This window comes from Rattus rattus, chromosome 5, assembly GCF_011064425.1.
Source record: "Rattus rattus isolate New Zealand chromosome 5, Rrattus_CSIRO_v1, whole genome shotgun sequence".
In the NCBI taxonomy this organism is placed as follows: domain Eukaryota; kingdom Metazoa; phylum Chordata; class Mammalia; order Rodentia; family Muridae; genus Rattus; species Rattus rattus.
The window spans coordinates 4,017,036-4,038,167 of record NC_046158.1 but is presented as its reverse complement, the minus strand read 5'-3'; the positions used below and the strand labels follow the sequence as shown (position 1 = coordinate 4,038,167).

Genomic DNA, 21,132 nt, shown 5'->3' with positions numbered 1-21,132 from the left:
AGTCAGGAGAAATGTCCTATACTGAAAACAAGTTAGTACACTTGTGTGCACTCTCTAAAGCGGCTTTTTTTTTCCAGTGTACATTGGTGTTTTGTATTTATGTCTGTGTAAGGATATCAGATCCCCTGGAAGTAGAGTTACAGATAGCTATGAGCTGTCATGTGGGTGCTGGGAATTAAACTTGGGTCCTCTGGAAGAGCCATCTGTGCAGCTTCTGAGATGGCTTCTTCAGCCTGCTTGGTCCTACAGGAGGCTCAGCTCATCAGACCTGCCTCAGTCCCTCCACACTCAGTCTTTTTGAGGCAGAGGTGGGAATCAGGCACATGTAGCTTCATTAGTCACACACATCACACTTCATTGTAGTTGTGTAGATGTCTGGTTGTGCATGAAGGTCAGAAGATTCTTCTTAACATTTATTTGTGGGTTTCAAAGATCAAATTCAAGTCATTGGGCTTTATAGCAAGTACTTCTTTTACCTACTGAGCCATCTCGCTGAACCACGGTCCTAAACTCTCAAACCTTTCACTTCTGAATACTGTTACCCATGTGCTCTCCATCTCACTTCTGAATGCTGTTACCCACGTGCTCTCCATCGTTGGGAATACATCTTTGACATTCTGTCAATTCTGAAATCCCTGCTCTTAACTCCAGTGCCTTTCCTGTCAGGCTTTTGTACATCCTGGAGCTGCCTAAGCCCCCAGAAAGGTCCAGATCCTCCTGACCTGGCTGTCAACCTCTGTCTCTGCTCTGCCTAACTAGTCCTCCAGCTCAGCTGGTGCTCTCCTGTCTGTGTTAGGTCGAGAAGCTTCCTTCTAGAAACAGACCTCTTCCCTTCTTAGCATTGGGAGATGGATGGGTTGTGGTTAACGATGCCTCTGTGAGATTGTCTCTGAGGGTCATGTCAGGACGTTTCTAAGGGCTAAGACTGTAGCTCAGCAGTAGAGCTAGCCTGAGGCCCTGGCTCAATCCCTAGCACTGCCACAAAAACAGAAAGGAAGCTCTTTTACTTTTAAAAATATCACTCATGAGTAAGTTACATCCTGAGTCCGTTAGAACTAGTTAGTATGCACATTGAAACACACAGTGTGAGCCTTCACTGTGCAGCACGTTGCTGCTTAAGAAAGCTGGGCCCCTATGTTTATCATGGGACCAGAGACTTCAGTGGGAAGAAGGTGCTGTGGTGGTGGTCCCAGGCCCCTGCTGCTCACTCGGTTTCTCTGTTGTTTCTTGGATCAGGCCTTGGCTTTAAGGGTGCACTGGGAAAGGGGTGCAGGTTTTTATTCACCCTCGACCCTGCAGTTGAGTTAGTTTCCCCTGGACTCTTAGGCATCCAAATGGTCCAATGTGATGGATGAGGAGTAACAATTGCTAGCACAGGATGGGGGTGCAGCTCAGTGGTCATACACTGGCCTAGTGTGCAGGAGAGTCTAGGTTCCATCCTCAGCACCTTCTAAATAATGATCTGAAGGTGCCAGGATCAATTGTAGAGCCCATGTGGATGAGTATGCAGTGTCCTGTGCTGTGCCCTGGAAGACTGCTAATGACGGCATCTCCCTGGTAATGGGAACGCAGGGGTGGCAGGAGCAGTGTCTCATGTTGCTGCTCCTGCTGCTACTGGTGGTGGTCTTTTCTGCTCATGAGCAAGCAGGAGTGACACTGAAACAGACTTGAATTTGCACCTTTTGATGATAGCTTCAAACTCCTGATTCTCTCTTTACCTCCAAAGTGATGGGCTAGCTTACATAATCCTAACTCATTTTCACTTGTGTTTTTGTTTGAAGATTGCAGACCAGTATATTCCAATCCAGTCTGAGCAAACCTCCAGGGCATGTAGATTGTAACTCTCACAGCTGCTAGGAGGAAGATTTGGAAGTGGAAGAAAGCACTATGCCTTTTTAGTTAGGATTCAGAAAACACTCACATGTTCATGGCAGTTGGCAAGCAGTGTATGGGTGTGTGAGGGCGTCTTTGGAAGAAGAATGAGAGAGAAACTGAGGGTCAGGACAAGCATGTGCAGGATTCGGTCAGGATCCAAAGAAGGGATTGGGGGCTGGGCACAACCTACACTTCTTGAGTTAGGATTCAGGAAAGAAGGCAGGCTTAGTAGTGAGGAGCTATGAAGCAAGTGCCTATTCTGTTTTTGTTGAGAGTGTCACCAAATACACCAGGCAGGCCTGGAACCCTCAATTCTCCTGTCTTCACTTTCCTTCTCTTAGTTCTCAAAAATAAGTAATTGGAGGCCAGGCATGGCGGCACACACCTTTAATCCCAACACTAGGGAGACAGGCAGACAGATCTCTGTGAGTTCAAGATCTGCCTGGTTTGCACAGTGAATTCCAGGGCAGCCAGCTATAGAGAGACCTTCTCTCAAAAATATAAGACAAACAAGCAAACAAAGTAATTGGCAAAATTAGGAACAGATTACTTGCCTAAGACCTTTCAGCTGGGTTCAGCAAAGGAGTGCTCTGTGACCTGGAACTGGAGTTGGCTGTAAGGGTCTCAGGAAGCCTTTGTGTTCCTTTAACCGACTGGGTATCGCTGACCTTAGCTGAGACTGGTTATAAAGTAGTCTCTATAAAGAGCTGCTTACAACCAGAAGAAGCCAAGGGAGGTCACAGGGAGGAATGCTGAGAACCTGAAGAGGAGGACCAGCTCCATGGGTAAAGCCCCTGCTGTGAGAGCAGGAGAACCTGAAGTCTGGTCCCCAGAACCATCCAGCATAAAGCCAGACTCTGTGTGCAGAGTCTAGTCCCAGCATCCCCAGGAGCACGAGGGCCTGTTAGCCTGGAGTATACATCTATATACTCTAGTCGTGACCTCAGGTCATCTTCTGAACCTCCATGGAGAGCCCACTGCTCGTAAAGGTGCTCTTGCACACAGTCAGAGCAAAAACTGAGGAGGAAATTGGTTTTAGTTTGCTGAGCATAAGTCCTGCCATTTTTCTTCCTGGTGGGGCTGCACTCTTGAATCTTTCCCAAGCTTGGTGTTGGGGAAGGGCAGATGATTATAAAGATATTGCTTGTTATAAAGTTAGGTTTATTGTCTAGTGATACTTTGATAGCATTTCTTTGCAGAAAGAAAAAACAAGAGTATGCTCGGCACCGTACTTTATTATTTTTAAGATTATTGCTGAAACTAGCAGGGTGTTGCTTTCCTCAGAAAGAACTTGTTATATTGTCAGCTACCTCATGTCTGAGAAGCTGATTTCCCCTCAGCATCCCAGACAGTTTCCATTGTGTTGTGTTCAGGGTCAGTGAGAATTGCCTGGGTGTGCCAGTATGTTGGAATTGAGCTAAGAGAACTCAGAAAGTGAGCTGGCAATGTACTACTTGCCTCCTTAGTGTGATCCTCTCCACCAGGAGGGCAGAGGAGACCTGAACAGAACATGTCAGTTGCATGTACAGTACTGCTGGTTTCGTTTTTAGGCACCCAATAAGATAGATGCATGGAACCACACAGGTGTATTTCTGTGTCATACTTGTGTGTGGGGGGGGGGGGTATTGGGTATCTCAGCTTCCCTGAGACTGAGCACTTACTTGGTGGAATCTGGTCTTCTCCTTTGGTGCCATGGCCCTTGAAGGCTGTATATCTGGGGAATGGTGTATGCAGGTTTGGTTCTGGTGTTTGTGAATGTCTCCACATGTCAGGCGGGCAGTTAGAATGCAACCAGGTGCAAGGCCCATGACATGTACCTTGGCAACAAAAAGGAATTTCAGTTGTGAGCACAGACTGTCATTGAATGCTGTTTAAACAGAAGCCCTGGAATGTTCCGGTGAGTCTCACAGGCTCTTTGTTGCCAAGTTGCCCTTTGCTATGTTCCTTTGGCTTCTCTGTCATACTGAAGATCACCAACCTATGGTGTCTCTGAGCCAGGGACAGAGTCCCTGCAGTCTGCCACGTAGCCCTCACTGAGAACCGTACTCACTCGCAGGTTAAACACCTTGTGTATTCAGTAGACTCTTCACCCTCTAGTAGAGGGATTCCGACATAAACTTTTAAGGCAGGGCTCATTATAGCCCAGGCTGCCCTTGGAATCCGTGTATATGTAACTGAGGCTGGCTCAGCCTTTGCGGGCTGGAATCACAGGAGTAGAGCAACTGCGTAGCCCCACAAGCCCCTGCCCCTGCCCTTTTCTTTGGCGTGTTGTTTTGTCCCCTGCCTTGATAGTGAACAGTTCCTTGGGCAAAGCCCATGATAGGGATCTCTTTCCCAATCTGGAGAGTGTCCAGGTTTCATGTGAATGGGAATCCAGCACTTGTTCTAAGTCGATTAAAAACACCTCTCTATCCCTGAGGTGAGCGACTAACAGTGTGCAGTGTCTGTGCTTTGGCTGCAGACCATCATCTTGCTATTGATCCAGATGGAATATGGTTTTCTTCTTTCCTGGATCAGTGAACTCAGTAGTTTACTTTTTGCTGCTTTGTTTCTCTGCATTCTCTCCTTTCAGAGTGTCAGGGTCTGGTTTGCTTTCCTTTGTCTCTTTATAGTCCTCCACTGTCCAGAAGATGGCGGGGTAACTGGACAGGAAGCAGCAGCTCTTAAACCTTCACTTTTTCAGACATTGGTGTGATTGGCACTTTCCTGTTTTCCCCAGAGACATACTTTTGAATGCTCTTTTAGCATCTTAAAAGGTCCATTCAGTTCCTTACTATCTGTTTGGGTTTATGGTCTCCCTTTGTCTGCTGACTATATTTCTTGGACTGCATTTTCCAGAAGAGAAAGAGCACAGAACCATGTCTGCTGGCTGGTGAAGGAGGGGCACATCAATATCTGAGAGAGAGAAATAGACCAGGGAACCTGACAGAGCCACTCTGGAAATGTGATTACGCGTCTGTCCTAATAGTGAGAGGCTATGCCACTCAACTCCCTGAAATGGGCTAGAGAAGCTGCCGCAGGAGGGCGGAGCCTGGCCTTCCCTGGGTGGGATGAGGGATGGCAGAACAGGGACATGTGTGCATCTTCTTAGCAACTACAGCTGCTTTGGAGCAGCCCTCAACAGTGCTTCCACGGAGCTAAATCTGCTCATTTGGTTTTAAAAGAGCAGGAAGGACCCAAGTTTCTGCATTGGGTTTGGATGCCAAGCAGGAGAGAGGGGGCAAGATTTAGACAGACAGGCTTCCCTTGTAGGGCTCTCAGCATGTGGACATACAGATCAATTTCTTATCCTTCGTTCAGCTGGACACTGGGTTAGAGACTGTCGGGCAAGATGTCCCCTCCTGTTTCATATCACATAACGCATTCATTTCAGCCACTGAGCCTAAATTACTGTTTGCTTTCTTTCTGCCTCCCTCCCACCCCCTGAACAGTAAGAGTGCGGGGAAGGATGGAGTTAGCTTATCCGTGCTAATGCTTTGATTTTTCTTTCTCTTTCTCTTTGCCACAGTAGGTAACCAGTTAGGGGCCTTGGTACATCAAAGGTAAGCAGTGGGTTATGTTTTATTATTTATTGATCATTTCTAATTGTTTATTGATCCACCATCTGCACTGGAGTGTTAGCAAGTCAGAGGTTGGAAGTGTGGGAAGCCAAGGGCTAGATTTTCTTAAGACCCATGGTTTCTGCCAGCTCTCTCCAGAACCGTATAGCCAGAGGAACAGACTGATCCCAGGCACTAAACCAGCCCCTGTTGAGCCTCCAGAGACTTTCACAATGGAGGAGTTGCTCTCTTCTACTGTAGATTAAATTTGAAAGGAGGGACTGCACTGTCCTGCTGGTTCTGTGAGTCTCACAGTGCCTCAGCTCTTCAGCTCTTCACAGGAGAAGAATGCAGTTCTTGGGTGGACAGTGTCTAGGGCTTGGGAAGCAGGGTGTGCCTGGGGTTGAGGATTTGTTGGGAGAATCTTGGCTACGAGCCTAGTTTCTTCTCAGCCTCTCTTTTCCCCCATAACCTTCCATTAAGTTGAGGATTTAGATACAAAGACCCTAGACTTTAAAAAGGCCCATCTGTAAGATAAGAGTATCTGGTCATAGCATCACCCACGCGAAGAGAGAAAGGGACAGTGGTGCTTCTCTTCTGCAGAGACTCTTAACTGTCAGTTAGTGTCCTTAATCTGCACTGCAAGTGACACAGCTCTGCCCTCCCTGTTATACACAAAATGCTGTGGGTCTGTTAACATCATCAACAGTTAAGAGGAAGGTTTAGCCTGATTTTCTTGTTTCATTGTTTCATTTGTTTAATGAGTTGAAGTCACTTAGGTGAGGTTGTCGGTATGAAATGCTGATAAGCATTTCCTGTTAGGCTGTAATTAGCATGTAAGGGTGCTTCTTAGTGCCTTAGACCAGTCTGTGCCTTGCCTTCAGAATAGAGCTTTTGGGCTGGGTGTGGTGTCATTTGACTTTGTCTTTGCACTTGTGTGAGTCCAAGGCTAGCCTGGTCTGCGTAGGAAGGAAGCCCCTGGCCAGCCAGAGGTACATAGTGGAGGGTTGGAGGTGAGCTAGAGATTATGGTTGATAGCCAGTGTCACTTATGCGTGCCCAGCCCTGCGGTTGTGTTTATTGTTGTTTAGGGGTCTCGGGGCTGGTTTTGTTGTCAGTGCTGAGGATGAGCTTAGGACTGTCAGCAAGCATGCTACATGGTATGTAGTCGGTCACCCTACCTGGGGCTGACAAGTCCTGACATCACCCAGCTCTCCGCCTCCTGCACAGAATGCTGAGCCCCTGACAGCTGTGCTTCAGCACATCCTGGCAGGGCTGGCCTCTGCCAGAGGTCACTGGCCTCCAGGGCTAGCAGGTGCCAGGTATTGGCTCTGTTAGAATTGGGTGAATGCTTGTATTGCTCCAGATGGGGAGAGGAGTGGGGAAAGGTCCCTGTGCGCAGGCTGAGGACAGCTCCTGTCCTGGTGACGTGATGGCAGAGCTATTTATGCCGCTGCATTTCTTGTGAGTGCTGCAGTCCCTGACATGGACTATATTCCATCCTTCCCGTGGTGGGGAAGGATCCAGCCGTGTGACAGAGACTTAAAAATGTGTGCCTTTTAAAAAGTTCATTCTTTCTTTTTCTTTTTTTTTTTTAAACTACTTGTATTTAGCACCCCCTAAGGTAAATGTTTAGATTTAATTGCTTTCCGTGGTGCTGGGCAATTGGATATTGTCCACAATACACTGCATGCTACATTTCAAAGTTTGTTTGAGAGAGCTGATGGAGTCTTTTTTGTCTTTTGAAGGCACCTGATGGACAGGGTAGTATTTAGCAAAGTCTCTCAAAGCACGAGGGGGGCAATTGTGCTGTCCTGGCCAACACTGATTAGTCTCTGTGGGATGCTGGTCTTCTTGGACACATAGTACCTTAAAAGACATAGATATATTGGAGGGAGGCCAGGAAACAGAGATCAGGAAATCAAAAATGTTGACTCTATTTTTATCTAGAGCTCATACCTTAACAAATGGCTTGAAGCCCTTTCTGTACCCCAGCAGATCTTTAACTGTCCCGGGCTTGTTGCCCTATCCCTTAGCCTCTGCCATTAGCACAGCCATCTGTAGAACAGGCAGCTAGGGAAGAGTTGTCTTCTTTGGCCAGGGATGGGAGGCTTTGGGATTCCCAAAGAATGCTTGACCAGAGACATTCTCAAGATGACATTCTCTGGGTGCTTGGGAAGGCCAGATGAGCATGATTGGTTTAAGCTTTCATCTTGGTGATCTAAGGTGACTGCAGCAGTTTGAACTCTTTGTCTTTTTCTAAAAACTTTCTTTGTTTTTAGGGCAGTAATAACAGAAGAATTCAAGGTGCCTGATAAAATGGTTGGATTTAGTAAGTATCTGAATTGCTTTGTGCTTAACTCTTGTCTGTTCTGTTTCCCTTTTAATTCTTGTCTGTTCTATTCTCTTATGAGCGTGTCACCTGTGGTAGCATGCTGGGGCAGTGCTGCAGGCATTGCAGTAGCTGCGTCTGAGTGGCAGGGCATCTGGCCACCCTAGCTATTCTTGACGCAGCTGAAGTAGTTACCTGCTGTGTGTCCCATGCAGCTTCTGTTGCTGTGGTGTCTGTGGGCTGAGACGGGCTCCCCAGAGGACGGCTTAGAGTGAGCTGTGAGCGAGAGTGAATGTTTGCTGAGTTAGTTAAGCTAGAGTGTGGAAAGGAGGAGGCACGTTCTGACCCTGCTCATTTCATTGCAGTTATTGGCAGGGGAGGTGAGCAGATTTCACGAATTCAAGCAGAATCTGGGTGCAAAATCCAGATTGCCTCAGGTAAGGCTACTTTTCTCATACTTGGTTTAGTAGAAATCAGTGTTATGTAGCATTTTCCACAATCTGTATCTTTGCTTTTGGTTAGAAGCTAGGGTAAGTATGTGTGGTTGCTGTCTGTTTGCACTTCTGGAGTTGGACCCCACCTGAGCACCAAAGCAAAAGCCAGCCTGGAGTCGAGGTTCACACACCTGCCTTCTAGGGCAGCACTCAACTCTGTGGCCAGTGTGGCCTCTTCCTAACACCTGCCGGCTGGGCTGAGACCTATGTTTTCTGCACCAGAATGTGATGCCAGGCGTAGTGGGGCCTGCACACAGCTTCCCTGTACAAGACCTTCCTTCCACTTTGTGGGTAGGACAGCAGGGCTCCTGGCTGAGCAGAGTCAGATACCTTTCTGGACTCAGACATTCTTTGAGTTTTGACCATTTGACGTTGAAAGATACTGAGTGAAGAAGAGTTTATTTTGGTCGTAGTTTTATCATGCCATCTGCGAGTGTCCTCTTTCCATTTGGGAAGAAGGGTCTGGGGACATTCCTGTCACTACACGGTACTCACTTCAGTGTCTTGGAAGCAGTAATGGCTACTAGATACTTGTCTTGAGGATTTGTTTGTTTGTTTTTACAGTGCCAGGGACTGAAAACAGCCTTACACACATAGGCTAGGCAAACACTAGTTCCTCTTTCAGTGGTTCAAGAAAGGAGTTTTTAGGGTGTTGGAGACACCTCTCGTGTCAAATGGCCCAGGGACCAGCAGCATGTCTCTGCTGCCAATTTCTTGGGCTATGGATACAATACATGCTGTAATCCCGACGTGTTTATGAAGTCCTTAACAGTACACCTCAGCAGTCTGCAGGCTGGTGACTATGGAGCTGTCCTGCACAGAGTGAGGAAACATGATGGAGTGACTGGGGTGCTAAGGAGCCTCTGGGCAGTCAGAGTGAGTGGGTCTTGGTAATTAGGACCAATTCACAGAGCTCTGCTGTGTCCTCCTGGCTCCCCTGTGGGACTCAGTCTTTATGTTGAGAACTAAGGTTCTGTCCCCCAGCAAAGCAAATTGGTCTTTTTGGGAGACTGTGCTTCTGTGGGGGTGGTGTAGGAACCAGCCCCAGAGAGACAGTCTACACACAGAGGCGAAGGCACACGGCTGCCTGATGCCCACCAACACACCTCATCTTCTTGATTCTTCTTATAGAGAGTTCTGGGATTCCAGAGAGGCCCTGTGTACTTACCGGAACCCCAGAAAGTATTGAGTAAGTTTGTTTTATTTACTTTTTCCTTTCACTTCTTCTTCCTCCTTCCCCAAGTGAGGAGAAATGGAAGGGCAAAACTGTTGCTGCAGACTGTCGATCTGTGCTGAATCCACCCACAGCACACCTCCAGTAGGAGAAAGGCCTGGGAGGTCACCACACCAGGAGAGCTCTTCTGTTACCTCAAACACACAAGCCTAGAATGCCTCCTAGCTGTCATGACCTCTCCATAAACCAGGGGCTGAGCAGTGGACACTCATCCCGGCTAAGCACGCTAATCAGCAACCTCCTTGTTAACACCTCCCATACCTAAACAGGCCTGGGTCAGAGGACTTGATCACTTTGTGAGCTTCAGAAAACTGGGCCGATTGATCTGCTTGCCCTTCTGATATTTGTGAACCAAGTGAATCCACTCACCGTGGCCTTTGCTCCACTCATAGAGCCTGTGAACCAGCCAGCAGGTGCCTTGGCTTCGGAGCCCATTGGCAAGAGCCCAGATAATTTGTCTTGGTTTCCTATCCTGATACATGCTTGCTCAGAGCCCTATACCAAACACAACGCTCATAAACCCAAGCACCTCCTGGGGAGGAGGACTGTACAGGCTCTCCCGTTTTAGTCTGTACAGTAGTGTTTTGCTAGAGGACCGGGGAGCTGAGATTATGTCTAGCTCAATAGGTAGGGTGGTTTTATTGTTTCCATTTCTCAGGGAGCCTAGATGAGTTTAAATTCTCTTGTTCTGTTGTAACATTGCAAGCGATGAACCAGAATAAATACTACTGGCAGGTGTGCATTATAGGGCAAGCTGGACGGTGGTGCTGGAGTCGAGGCATTTTCCAGCGCAGGTTAATCTAGTACACGGGCAAAATACTAAACAGCTGCTGCGGCGCCAGCTGTAAGATGATTCTGCACACAGAGGCTCAACCCTGCAAAAGACAGCTCGTCCTGCTGCTCCTCTAAATGTCCTCACTTTGTGTCTACCCAAGGAGCTCCAGCTTGAGAATTAAGCTTTAGGAGGATTCTCTCAGTCCAGCACAGTCAGTCTGTCTGGTTGATGGTCTGTCTGGTTGATGAAACTGTCTCTATCAGAAGAAGACCAACAGCAAAAAAGCTGTGATGATTTAAAGAATAAATTCTGCAAATAACAGCCAGGGAAGATTCTGGTGCAGAAAAGGAAACTGGCCCAACATGTGCCATTATAGGCTGGGTGGTTCTGTTGCCACATTGCAGAAATGAAGACAGATAGCAGGGCTATGCAGCGCAAAGTCCCGACTGGGCTGTACCATTCAGGTGCTCCCCGGAATGCAGCAGCAGCAGCAGCAGCAGCAGCAGCAGCAGCAGCAGCAGCAGCAGGACACTGCCCCTCCTGTCCTGAACCACACTGGAGATATGGGCTTAGCTGCAAGTTCTAAAGCAGTGTTGCTGGCAACAGGGAGACATTGGAGTTGAAGCTGAAGTGTGGCTACTAACCCTTGCTTTCTCCATCTCTCATCGCTCCTTCTCTCCCCCGCCCTCGCTAACAAGTGTGCTGAGTGTCTCCCCGTGAGGGTTGTGCTGGATCGGGGAGCAGAGGTGGCAAAGGACAAAACAACTGCTGACATTGCAAGTAGGAGGCAGGGCGCAGTGAAGATGCAGGTGCACGGGGCAGACGTGAGGGGTGGAGTCTGACAGTGGCCTGCTTCTGGGACTCCACATGGAACTAGTGCTGTGCTCTGCTGTGTGTTGCTTTTGAATTGCAGTTCCGTAGCATGGAGAATGGTTCAGACCTCCCAGGTTATGAGGCAGGAGCTGGAGCTGGATGGAGGGCTGCCTGACTCCTTTGTGTTTTCCCTGGCACCATCTCCTCTCCCAAAACATCCTAAACATCCGTTTAATGCTGGGTCTCTTGTGATTTTTCTCCCTCCCAAAGACAAGCCAAACGGCTCCTGGGGCAGATTGTGGACCGATGTCGGAATGGGCCTGGCTTTCACAACGATATAGATGGCAACAGCACAATCCAGGAGCTTCTTATCCCTGCATCTAAAGTGGGGCTGGTCATCGGCAAAGGAGGGGAAACGATCAAGCAGTTGCAGGTGTGTGGTGCTGAGCTGGGCTGCCCTTGCACACTCTAGAGCCATGGCTCCCTTACAGACCTCACGTGGGACAGGATTCCTTCCTTTGATTCTAAGTGTCTAGGACAGGAGAGACACCATGGGACAGCCTAGAGTCTAGCGCTCCTGAAGTCTGCTTCTTGTTAATACTGATCCTGTGCTCTTAAATATGCTCGTTTAAGCAGACTAGGGACACATACCTGGAATTTCACCCTGGGCTAAGGGCAGGAGAATCAGGAGTTCAGGATCAGCCTAGCTACGTAATGAGTTTGAGGGCATCCTTGGCTACATGAGACCTGGCTTAGGCAAGAAGGGGGTTCATTAATAGCTACGTATAATGGCACAGCACTTAGAAGGCTAAGGTGGGAAGATTGTATGTTAGAGGCTAGCCTAGACTATACATACGTATGTACGTCCGTACATACATACATACGTATATATGTATATATCAAGATGCTATCTTAAAAAATCTATGCTAACAACTTCAGAAACTTAGCTGTGGCACATGCCTTTGTCCTCAACATCCAGCAGCACTTAGGAGGCAGAAACAGGTGGCTCTATGTGAGTTCTAAGCTAACCTGGGCTACATTGAAAGACCTCAAGGTAAAAAAGCCTCAAGCACTGATTACTTTTCAGGGACTCCGCCCGGTCCTTGTCTATAGAAAAGGAAAGGGATGGCCTCACTGTAGCCTGAGTTCAGGGCCACCCTGGTCCACAAAGCTAGTAGTTCCAGGATAGCCAGGGTCACATAGATAACCCTGCCTGGAAAAAAAACAAAACAAAAAAAAACAGAATATTTGAGATTGACCATCACCAGCTAAGGCAGTATATATGTTCCCAGACACACAGACAGCAGCCACACTGACCCAAGAATGGCTAGTAATGCTCCTCGAGCTCCATTCTGCTGAGTCTAAGCAGACGTCAGAACTGTGGGGCTTCACAGGTGATGGCCAGCCTGTGCCTCATACCCCAGGCCTCAGATTGTAGAAGGCCCTCCTGCAACCTAGAGTTAATTGTGAAAGCTTAGGATTTGATGTTGCAGAAGCCACATTTCAGTCAATTAGCCCTGAGCCCCTGGGTAGTTTGAGAACCCAGCTCACCTATATGGGGTGTGATGCAACACTTGATTACATGGTAGACACAGGTTGTCATTGCCAAACAACAGTCAGAACCCATGTCAGTGTGTAGCCCTCCGTAGGAACAGTGCCCTGGTGTTTAGATGCTCCATACAGAATAAAGAGGATGAGCACATTGGGCTTTTGTCCTGTGTGTGTCTGTCCCAGAAGCCAGCCCAGGTCCAGATGAGGATGTATCTTGTGGGAGGTGACACATACACTTAGGATAAGCTGGCCCAGTCTGCTTGTTGAGACATCGCACATTTCTTTCCCCCCATGACATTGAGAGCTGTGTGGTCGCATGTTCTCCAACAGGAGCGGACAGGTGTGAAAATGGTCATGATCCAGGATGGCCCGCTACCCACAGGAGCAGACAAGCCTCTCCGCATCACTGGAGATCCATTTAAAGTACAGGTAGGAGGGGACTCATGGGTCAGCTCTGTCTAACCTGCTGAAATGCTGCGACCCTTTAGTACAGTTCCTCTTGCTGTGGTAACCCCAACCATAGAATTATCCTTGTTACTACTTTATAAACGTAATTTTGCTACTGTTCTGAATCATACTGTAAATATCTGTGTTTTCCAATGGTCTTAGGCATCCCCTGTGAGAGGGTCATTCCTCCTTGGAAAGGGGTATTGTGACCCACATGTTGAGAAATGCTGGTCTGACCCAAGTGGTTGTCAACACTGGGTGGTACATCTTTGGGGAAATACAATGGAGATGTAGTGTCTAGCTGTGCCCAGTGCCAAAGCCACTGGCTAATGTGGCCACAGTAGAATAGACCACTGCTTGGGGCAGTACATGCACTGGCTTTCACATTGCACAGGATCCTGGGTAACCTAAATGAGGTATACTGTTAGCCTTGCTGGCTATGGCCAGCTTAAACCCAGGCTAGGAGGAGTTGCAGATAAAAACAAAGGCCAGAGCCTAGGCATGGGTTTCTTATCAGTGCAGTTTTCTGAATTGAGAGAGCAGAGATCAGCCTGTGGCTACTAGTTCCTTGTGCTGGTCCAAAAATGCAAGTGTCTGTGGGTATATGTTATCAGTGACATTCCAGTGTTCCGTCATCTGCAGCTTCATGCATCTTTTCTTTTTTTGGAGCTGGGGACCGAACCCAGGGCCTTGCGCTTGCTGGGCAAGTGCTCTACCACTGAGCTAAATCCCCAACCCAGCTTCATGCATCTTTAAGAGCATTGGAATTTGGGTGATGGTGGTGCATACCTTTAATCCCAGCACTCAGGAGACAACGACAGGCAAATCTCTCAGTTCCAGGGCCACCAGTGCTACACAGAGAAAGAAACCTTGTCTTAAAAAAACAAAAGCAGGGTTGGGGATTTGGCTCAGTGGTAGAGCGCTTGCCCTAGCAAGCGCAAGGCCCTGGGTTGGTCCCCAGCTCCAAAAAAAAAAAAAAAAAAAAAAAAAAAAAACAAAACAAAAGCAACAACTAAAAAAGCCCTGGGCTTTGACCCAGTGAAGTTGGCCTCTGGCTCTCACTGATGATGCCTAAGAGCAGTGCTGCTAAGGGCTGAGCGAGCAGGGCCGCTTTAGTCCCTTTCCCTTCAGGCCAGCTGCTCCCAGTGGCCTTCCTCCCAGAGCTACCAGCCATTCTTAAAATAAATAAAATGACTGGGTTGGAAAGGTAACTTAGTGGATAAACTGACTGCCTAGCAAGCAAGCATGGGGAGTTGAGTTCAGTCCTGAAAACACAAGTTTAAAGAAAAACAGAAGCTGGGTATGGACAACTCACTTACTAACCTCAGCTCTGGGGGAGGAGACATAGGGAGATCTCCAGAGCAGGAGATCTCTGGTCAGGCAGCCTAGCCTAGCCTTCTCATAAACCTCTAGGCTAGTGAGAGGCCTTCTGAAAAACAAGGTGTACAGGGGCTGAGAGATGGCTCAGCAGTTAAGAGCACTGACTGCTCTTCCAGAGGTCCTGAGTTCAATTCCCAGCAACCACATGGTGGCTCACAACCATCTGTAATGAGATCTGATGCCCTCTTCTGGTGTGTCTTAAAAACAAAACAAAAAAAAAGCTATACAGCTTCTCAGGCCTCCACGTCCACAGTCAGATTGCATCTTGGTTTTTGCTCATCAGTCAAAATTTCAGATGTGAGCCAGTATATAAGTTTTTTTCTGTGGCTTTGTGTGTGGTGTGAGCATTCTACAAACACCTATGTCCCAGCCTCTTCGAAAGTGTCTCTCAGGAAAACGCCCATATTCTACTGACCTCTCTTCATAAATTTGAAGGAAATAGTTGATTTTTTAAGGTCTTCAATTCCTTCCTTTTGTTTGATTGAAGTGCTAGGCATTAAATCTAAGGTCCTAGATGGGGTGAACAAGCACGAAGCCCATTATTTTATTCAAAACAGTATAAACAGCCAAGATCTAAGATTCCTGAGGCAGGAGCTGTGTCTGTGGTGTCCTCCCTGTCTTCCCACTTGAAGGGAGGCTCCACCAGGAGCTCTCGAGGCTGCTGGGAAGGTTTTCTACTGCACTTCAGCTGGGACTTAGCTTCAAGTACAGTGAGTAGGCTCTTAGCAGTTTAAACCTTCGCATCAGAGTCAGATGAAGACCATCCTCGAAGAGCTCTCATCCTTGCCAGCAACTGAACGCCTCCAAGGTCTTGGGTCCCATTGATCATGATCCTGGTATTTCATGCTGCTGTTTTTTCAGGATTTCCCCCACTGGTGCTTTTTTTTTTTTTTTTTTTTTTTTTTTTTTTTTTCTTTTTTTCTTTGTTTTTTCTTTTTTTTCCGGAGCTAGGGACCAAATTGTTTTTTTTTTACAGCAAGCAAGAGAAATGGTCCTAGAAATCATCCGAGAAAAGACCAGGCTGACTTCAGGGCGTGCTTTGAGGACTTCACCTCCCGAGCGGGAGGAGGTAGTATAGAGGTAAGCTGCACTCACAGGTCGGTGGGCAAACAAGGCTGAGTTCGAGCCAGCCTGCCTGACATAACAAGCCCCAAGCCACTTAGGGCTACACAGTGGTGTGACCCTGTCTCAGAAACAAAGAGAGTGGCACTAAAGTCACTGGTCACACTTCTCTCCCCTCCTTAGCCTTTAAGACACACACTGTTGAGGGATACGAAGAGGGACCAAGCATGGAGAGCCAGGGCAGGTCACACCTCTGCTTTTGGGTTTGCTTTAAAGGTTTACTTGATGTCCAGGTTGGGGTCCAAACCCAAGTTTTCTTAGTGATCAGTTATTGTGATTGTATCAAATCTAGAATCTTGTCTTATTGATGAGATGAAATGGTATCAAAATCTATCTGCAAGTCTCATTTATGCCACAGCGCACAAACATCGCACCTGGTGCAGTGAGCCCGAGTCACATTGGTCACTCTGATGAGGCAGCGCTGTGCGGGGAGCACAGTGTAACTGCTGAGTGGTACGGTTTCCGTGGTGACGTAGGTCCTGAGGCTAGTTAGTGCTGCCGGCTGCTCCTCAGACATGACAGTGGCAGATGCCAAGGCGTGTGCCTTTTACCACAGTTTACAGGTAGAGAATAAAAGACTGGAGAAGACCACAGGATAGCCAGTGTAAGATATTTGTACGCATTTCACAGAACTTGGGAGATAAAAATCATTTTGAATCTATTCTCTGTGGGAGAAAACCTTTTTTAGTATAACCTTTTTTAGTTTAATTTTATACTTTCTTCCTATAGTTATGAGTAATTATCAGTCACAGAATTACTCTAAAGGGAGACCGGCCTTACTATTTTAATTATGTAATTACACTATAATAAAAATGAAGCTACTTATTTTTAAATCTTTCCTTTTAAAAGAAAAGGCCAAGGACTCAGCAGTAGGAGCACTGGCTGCTCTTGCCAGAAGAACTGGGTTCAGATCCCAGCACCCACACGGCAGCTCACAGCCACCTGTGAGTCCGGCTATGGGATCCGCTGTCTCTGTAGGCACCTGTGCTCGTGTGCCACCGACACACAGTTAAGATGTTTTAGGTCTGTACAAAGCCACTGTGCGGGAGCTCTGATGGCTCATGTCTCTGTCCAGGTGTCTGTGCCTAGGTTTGTTGTTGGGATTGTCATAGGAAGAAACGGAGAAATGATTAAGAAGATCCAGAATGACGCTGGTGTGAGGATCCAGTTCAAACCAGGTTGGTGTAGACCTAGACAATGGGCTGTGTTAACCATGTGTGCATTTTCACCTTCTCTTTAGCAATCTCTGTTTGCTCCCCTGGTCATTCAGTTTGGAATTTTGCTAAGATTTCTTTACAAAATACCCCATTTAGACTTTTCTTTTATCAGGCAATTTTCTATCACAAAGAAAGGTAAACATCTTTCATGGAAGGCAAAGATGGCTGTTGCTTCACTGGCCTTGAGCTCAGTGTTGTCCTCGTCAGCCTTCATGCTGGGTCATCTGTACATGACAGTGGTTGGGCATTATCCTGAAGCATGTGAAAAACACTCAGTCACAGTCCTCATCACACTGAGAGCTTAGACTGAAACTCTCTTTGCTCTTTGATCTTGGACTTGTCTTTACCCTGTCTCATCTGATTCCACAGACGACGGGATTAGTCCAGAAAGAGCAGCGCAGGTCATGGGCCCTCCAGATCGGTGTCAGCATGCAGCACGCATCATCAATGAGCTCATTCTCACAGCACAGGTGGGTCTGGCACTCTGCGTCTAAGAGCCCACCTAGAAGCAGACAGTGCACCATAGGCAAGCCACCCGGCAGAACAGCGGTGCCCTAACTGCTCAGGCCCCTCGTTAGAGCCCAGGGGCTTCTCTATCTGCCTTTTCCTGCCTACTGCTTTTCCTTGCTGGTTTGTTACCCCTGCACTTATCACACAGAATCTGGGTTTTCACTACACACTTATCTCCTGTGTGTGCAGTCTGTGGGTATGTGTGGTGCACACATAGTACGGCCTGCATGTGCCAATCAGTTCTCTAGAGACTCTCATGTGCCTCTTGAGGATCAGGCTCAGTTGTTAGGTTTGGTGGCACGCACCCTTGCCCACTGAGCCATGTCACACAGCCTGGGTTTTCTTTACAGAGACAGCGTGTCCAGTCCGTGGGCCCTGGGCTACATGCATGCCAACTATAGTCGTAGCCCAATACAAAATTACAAGCTTAATGCACATTTTTAAATTAGTTTCTATTTAACTTTTTGTTTTGTTTGGATAATTATATTTGCTTTATTGTGTATGGTTGTCTGCATGTATGTGCACAATGTGTGTCATACTCATAGAGGCCATAAGAGTATTGAATCCCCTGCAACTGGAGTTACAGGTTGTTGTGAGACGCCTAACATGCGTGCTGAGAGCTGAACTGGGTCCTCTGCAAGTGCTCTTAACTACTGGACATCTCTCTATTCCCAGCTCTGTGGGTCTGAAGCATGAGCTTTGTAGATAATGGTATCACAGTGTAAAAGTTGCACGTGCCTGACAGGACAGATGCCAAGCAGAGCGCCCACTACCAACAGTCGGGTGTATTTGATATAAAACCAGTGGAATGGAGTCCGGGAAGCACAGCAAAACCTAAACTGTTCCAGTGACACCATGTCTTCATACACTTGGGTTTTGTTGTTGATGTTTTGGGAGCATTTTGGTACAGAGCCTGGCTCTGTAGTATAGGCTGGCCTTAAACTTAGGTGATCTTCCTGCCTCAGCCTCCTAAGTGCTGGGATTGAGAGGGGTGCCTCTAGTCCAAGCTTGCCTTCAGAAGGCGAGTCTGTGGCATCCTTAGCATCTGTTAACATGTAAACAGTGGCAGATTAGCACGTCCTCCAGGTGTGTGGGAGTGAGCACATGCCAGAGACTTGAGCCAAAGGACTGGGTATAGTGTTGGAGATTGTATCACCTGTTTATCCATTAGCCCATGACCTCTCACAAATTCTGAGGTGCTAACAGGGTTTCTGCCTATCTTGGCAGCAGCAGACCAGGCAGAGTGTCGGCTCCCACTAACAGTCTCAGTTGTAAATATGCACCGCCTTTCCAGTCCCTGACCACCTAGGTGGGAGCGCACAGGTTGGGGCTCGGTTTTTAACAGGAGTCCAGATGGATTTTTAGGGTTGGACATCGTTAATACCTTTTCTGTGTAAGTTTGGAAGCTGAAGAACCATCTGTCCCTCATATTCAGAGTCTCTGCTGCTCATGCCGGTGTCTGACCAGAAACCCTCCGAGAACCTTGTTCACCCGTCAGACTTCCCAACCAGTTAGCTTAGCAGTGTGCTGGCTTAGCTTTTAGGTGAATGTGCAGTTGTCTGTGGTCGGCAGGGCCTTCTTCACTGTGCCAGAGCTGCTCCAGACTCCAGGCTGGCCAAGCACCAAAGGGGGTGAGGCCCACTGCCTGTGAGTGGAATAGAAGGACCCTCCATTGGGATGACTCTCCTGTGTCCTAGACACGCCCTGTCTAACCTTTCTAGGTCCTTCTGCCCCTTGGTCTTAGAGACAGGCTGGCTTCTGAACAGTTCTTCTGCCGCAGCCCACCCCTCCTAAGAATTCACTCTTGAGGCTCTTTCTATGCCTTCTCGGTGATAAAACCGATTTTTTAATACATATTTTTTATTGTGTTTGTACTTACCATTGTATGTGCATGTTCGCATGCAATGGCCTGTGTGGAAGTCCAAGGACAGCTTGCAGGATTTGGATCTCTCCTTCCACTGGGTGAGTGAATCTCAGGGATCAAAATCAGGACAGCAGTCTTAACCCACCAAGCCATCTCACCAACCCCAAAACTTTTTTTCTAATCCTGTTATCCCTTCTGCTGACCTCAGAGCAAGATGTCAAAGCTTACAGTGCTATGACTGGACTGTCCTCTGTAGTGAGTAGCCTTGTGGGGGAGTTAAGGTCACACTGCCATCCTGACACTTTCAGATGCTGGTAACTCTTGAACATCCATTTTCTGCTCCAAGAGACCAGCAAGAGTTAGCCTCAGCTCCAAGTAAAGCCTAATCGTGAGGGCCCTTTAATGAGAGTGCAGGTCCCAGACTTTAGCCCAGAGCTTTTGGCTTGCTATTACAGGCAGGTATGTAGATGTCGTGTGGATGCTCATTGTGTCTCTTTATAACAAAGTGTTGTTGATTGTATTCTGAACTCGAGCTCCCATGGCTGAAGCGTTGGGGTCAGATGTGTAGAGTTGGGTATATCCTGTCATTTCACCTTCTCACCAGGATCTGATGGCAAAAGTCCTCACTCTCACCTTTTCCTTTACCAGGAAAGAGAGATCCTTGGAGGCCTCACGGGAACAAGAGGAAGAGGCCGAGGCCGTGGCGATTGGAGTGTGGGCACTCCTGGTGGCATCCAGGAAATTACATACACAGTGCCAGCTGATAAATGCGGCCTCGTGATAGGCAAAGGTAAGAGGCAGCTTTTCTGTCCCCTGCAGCTGCTCATCCCTCTGGCCTATATTCAAGGCATCTCTGGGGTCCCTGTCTTGGCTTGTCAGAATGGAGGCAAAGCAAGTGTTTGAGTTGTGGACAGGAAATTAGACCCACCACCCAGACCGTTGGAGAGAAGGTGTGAGCCCCTGGTGCTTGCTGTGCACTGGGATGAACTTGGTCCTGGATAAGTCATCAGCATGCCTCATGCTCACGCCCGCTGCAGAGTGCTTTCTACATGAGACATCCTTTCCCTCACTGGACTTGGACTCCGAGTCTTCGTGAGCAGCATGAGAGCCTTGAAGCAATGCTTACAGCCTGTGGAGGGGAAGAGATTGGCTTGTTAGTTGCTCTTAGACATTTGGGGGCAGTTTGGAACATTGGTAAAAAGCCTCATTCCTGCCTGCACTGTGCCTTCCTTCCTGACAGCCAGCAGGCCGTGGGACCACCTTGTCTTGGCTGCCCTCCCTGGGAGCACTGAGCTGAACTTTGCTGCCAGCAGGACTTCCGTTTGACATTGGCTTTTGTGTTTTCCTTCAGTGTTCATTCGACAGCATAGGAAGATGTCTTTTCCCCAGAGTCATGAGCAGGGAATGTGTCTTGGGTTGTTTTTGCCAGCAGATCTCAGGCCCTGCCTATGTGTCCTTGGGAGCTGGAGTGGGTGTTGCCAGCACTGACCCCCAGAACTTGTAGTTACCCCTACCTGGGGGAGCATCTGTCCTCTTTTAAGATACTACTCTCTTATATCCATGTCTTTCAGATTACTGAATGGTAGGAGTAGTGAAGGGTTTTGGGTTCAGTTTGAGACCAGTTACCCAGACTGCCTCTACCTTGTGACCCTCTTGCTTCAGTCTCTAGGTCAGTGATTGTAAACCTTCCTAACACTGCAGTCCTTTAATACATACAATCCATCATGTTCTGATGATCCCCAACCATAAAATTATTTCTTTGCTACTTCATGATTGTAATTTTACCACTGTTAAGACTTACGTTAATAGTTGGTATACAGGATATTTGCTATGTGACCCTGTGGAGGTCTAACCCACAGGTTGAGAACCACTGCTCTGGGTTCTAGGATTGCACCATGGTAACTCATGTAGCAGTTTGCTTTTCTTTTCACAGGTGTCATAGATTCTAGTAGCTGCTTAAAATGGTAGGCACTTCCATAC

The 21,132-nt window shown here is 47.8% G+C and overlaps 1 protein-coding gene across 1 annotated transcript in view; it reads left to right on the top strand.

Moving 5' to 3' along the window:
* The window catches only part of Fubp3 (far upstream element binding protein 3), a 46,530-nt gene that overhangs the window by 18,446 nt on the left and 6,952 nt on the right, over window positions 1–21,132 (top strand). The window contains 11 exon segments of the mRNA XM_032902811.1: window positions 5,384–5,417; window positions 7,696–7,745; window positions 8,111–8,182; window positions 9,371–9,428; window positions 11,332–11,494; window positions 12,943–13,041; window positions 15,416–15,446; window positions 15,449–15,519; window positions 16,637–16,739; window positions 17,148–17,248; window positions 19,801–19,942. Of these exon segments, the coding sequence (XP_032758702.1) occupies window positions 5,384–5,417; window positions 7,696–7,745; window positions 8,111–8,182; window positions 9,371–9,428; window positions 11,332–11,494; window positions 12,943–13,041; window positions 15,416–15,446; window positions 15,449–15,519; window positions 16,637–16,739; window positions 17,148–17,248; window positions 19,801–19,942 (924 nt within the window).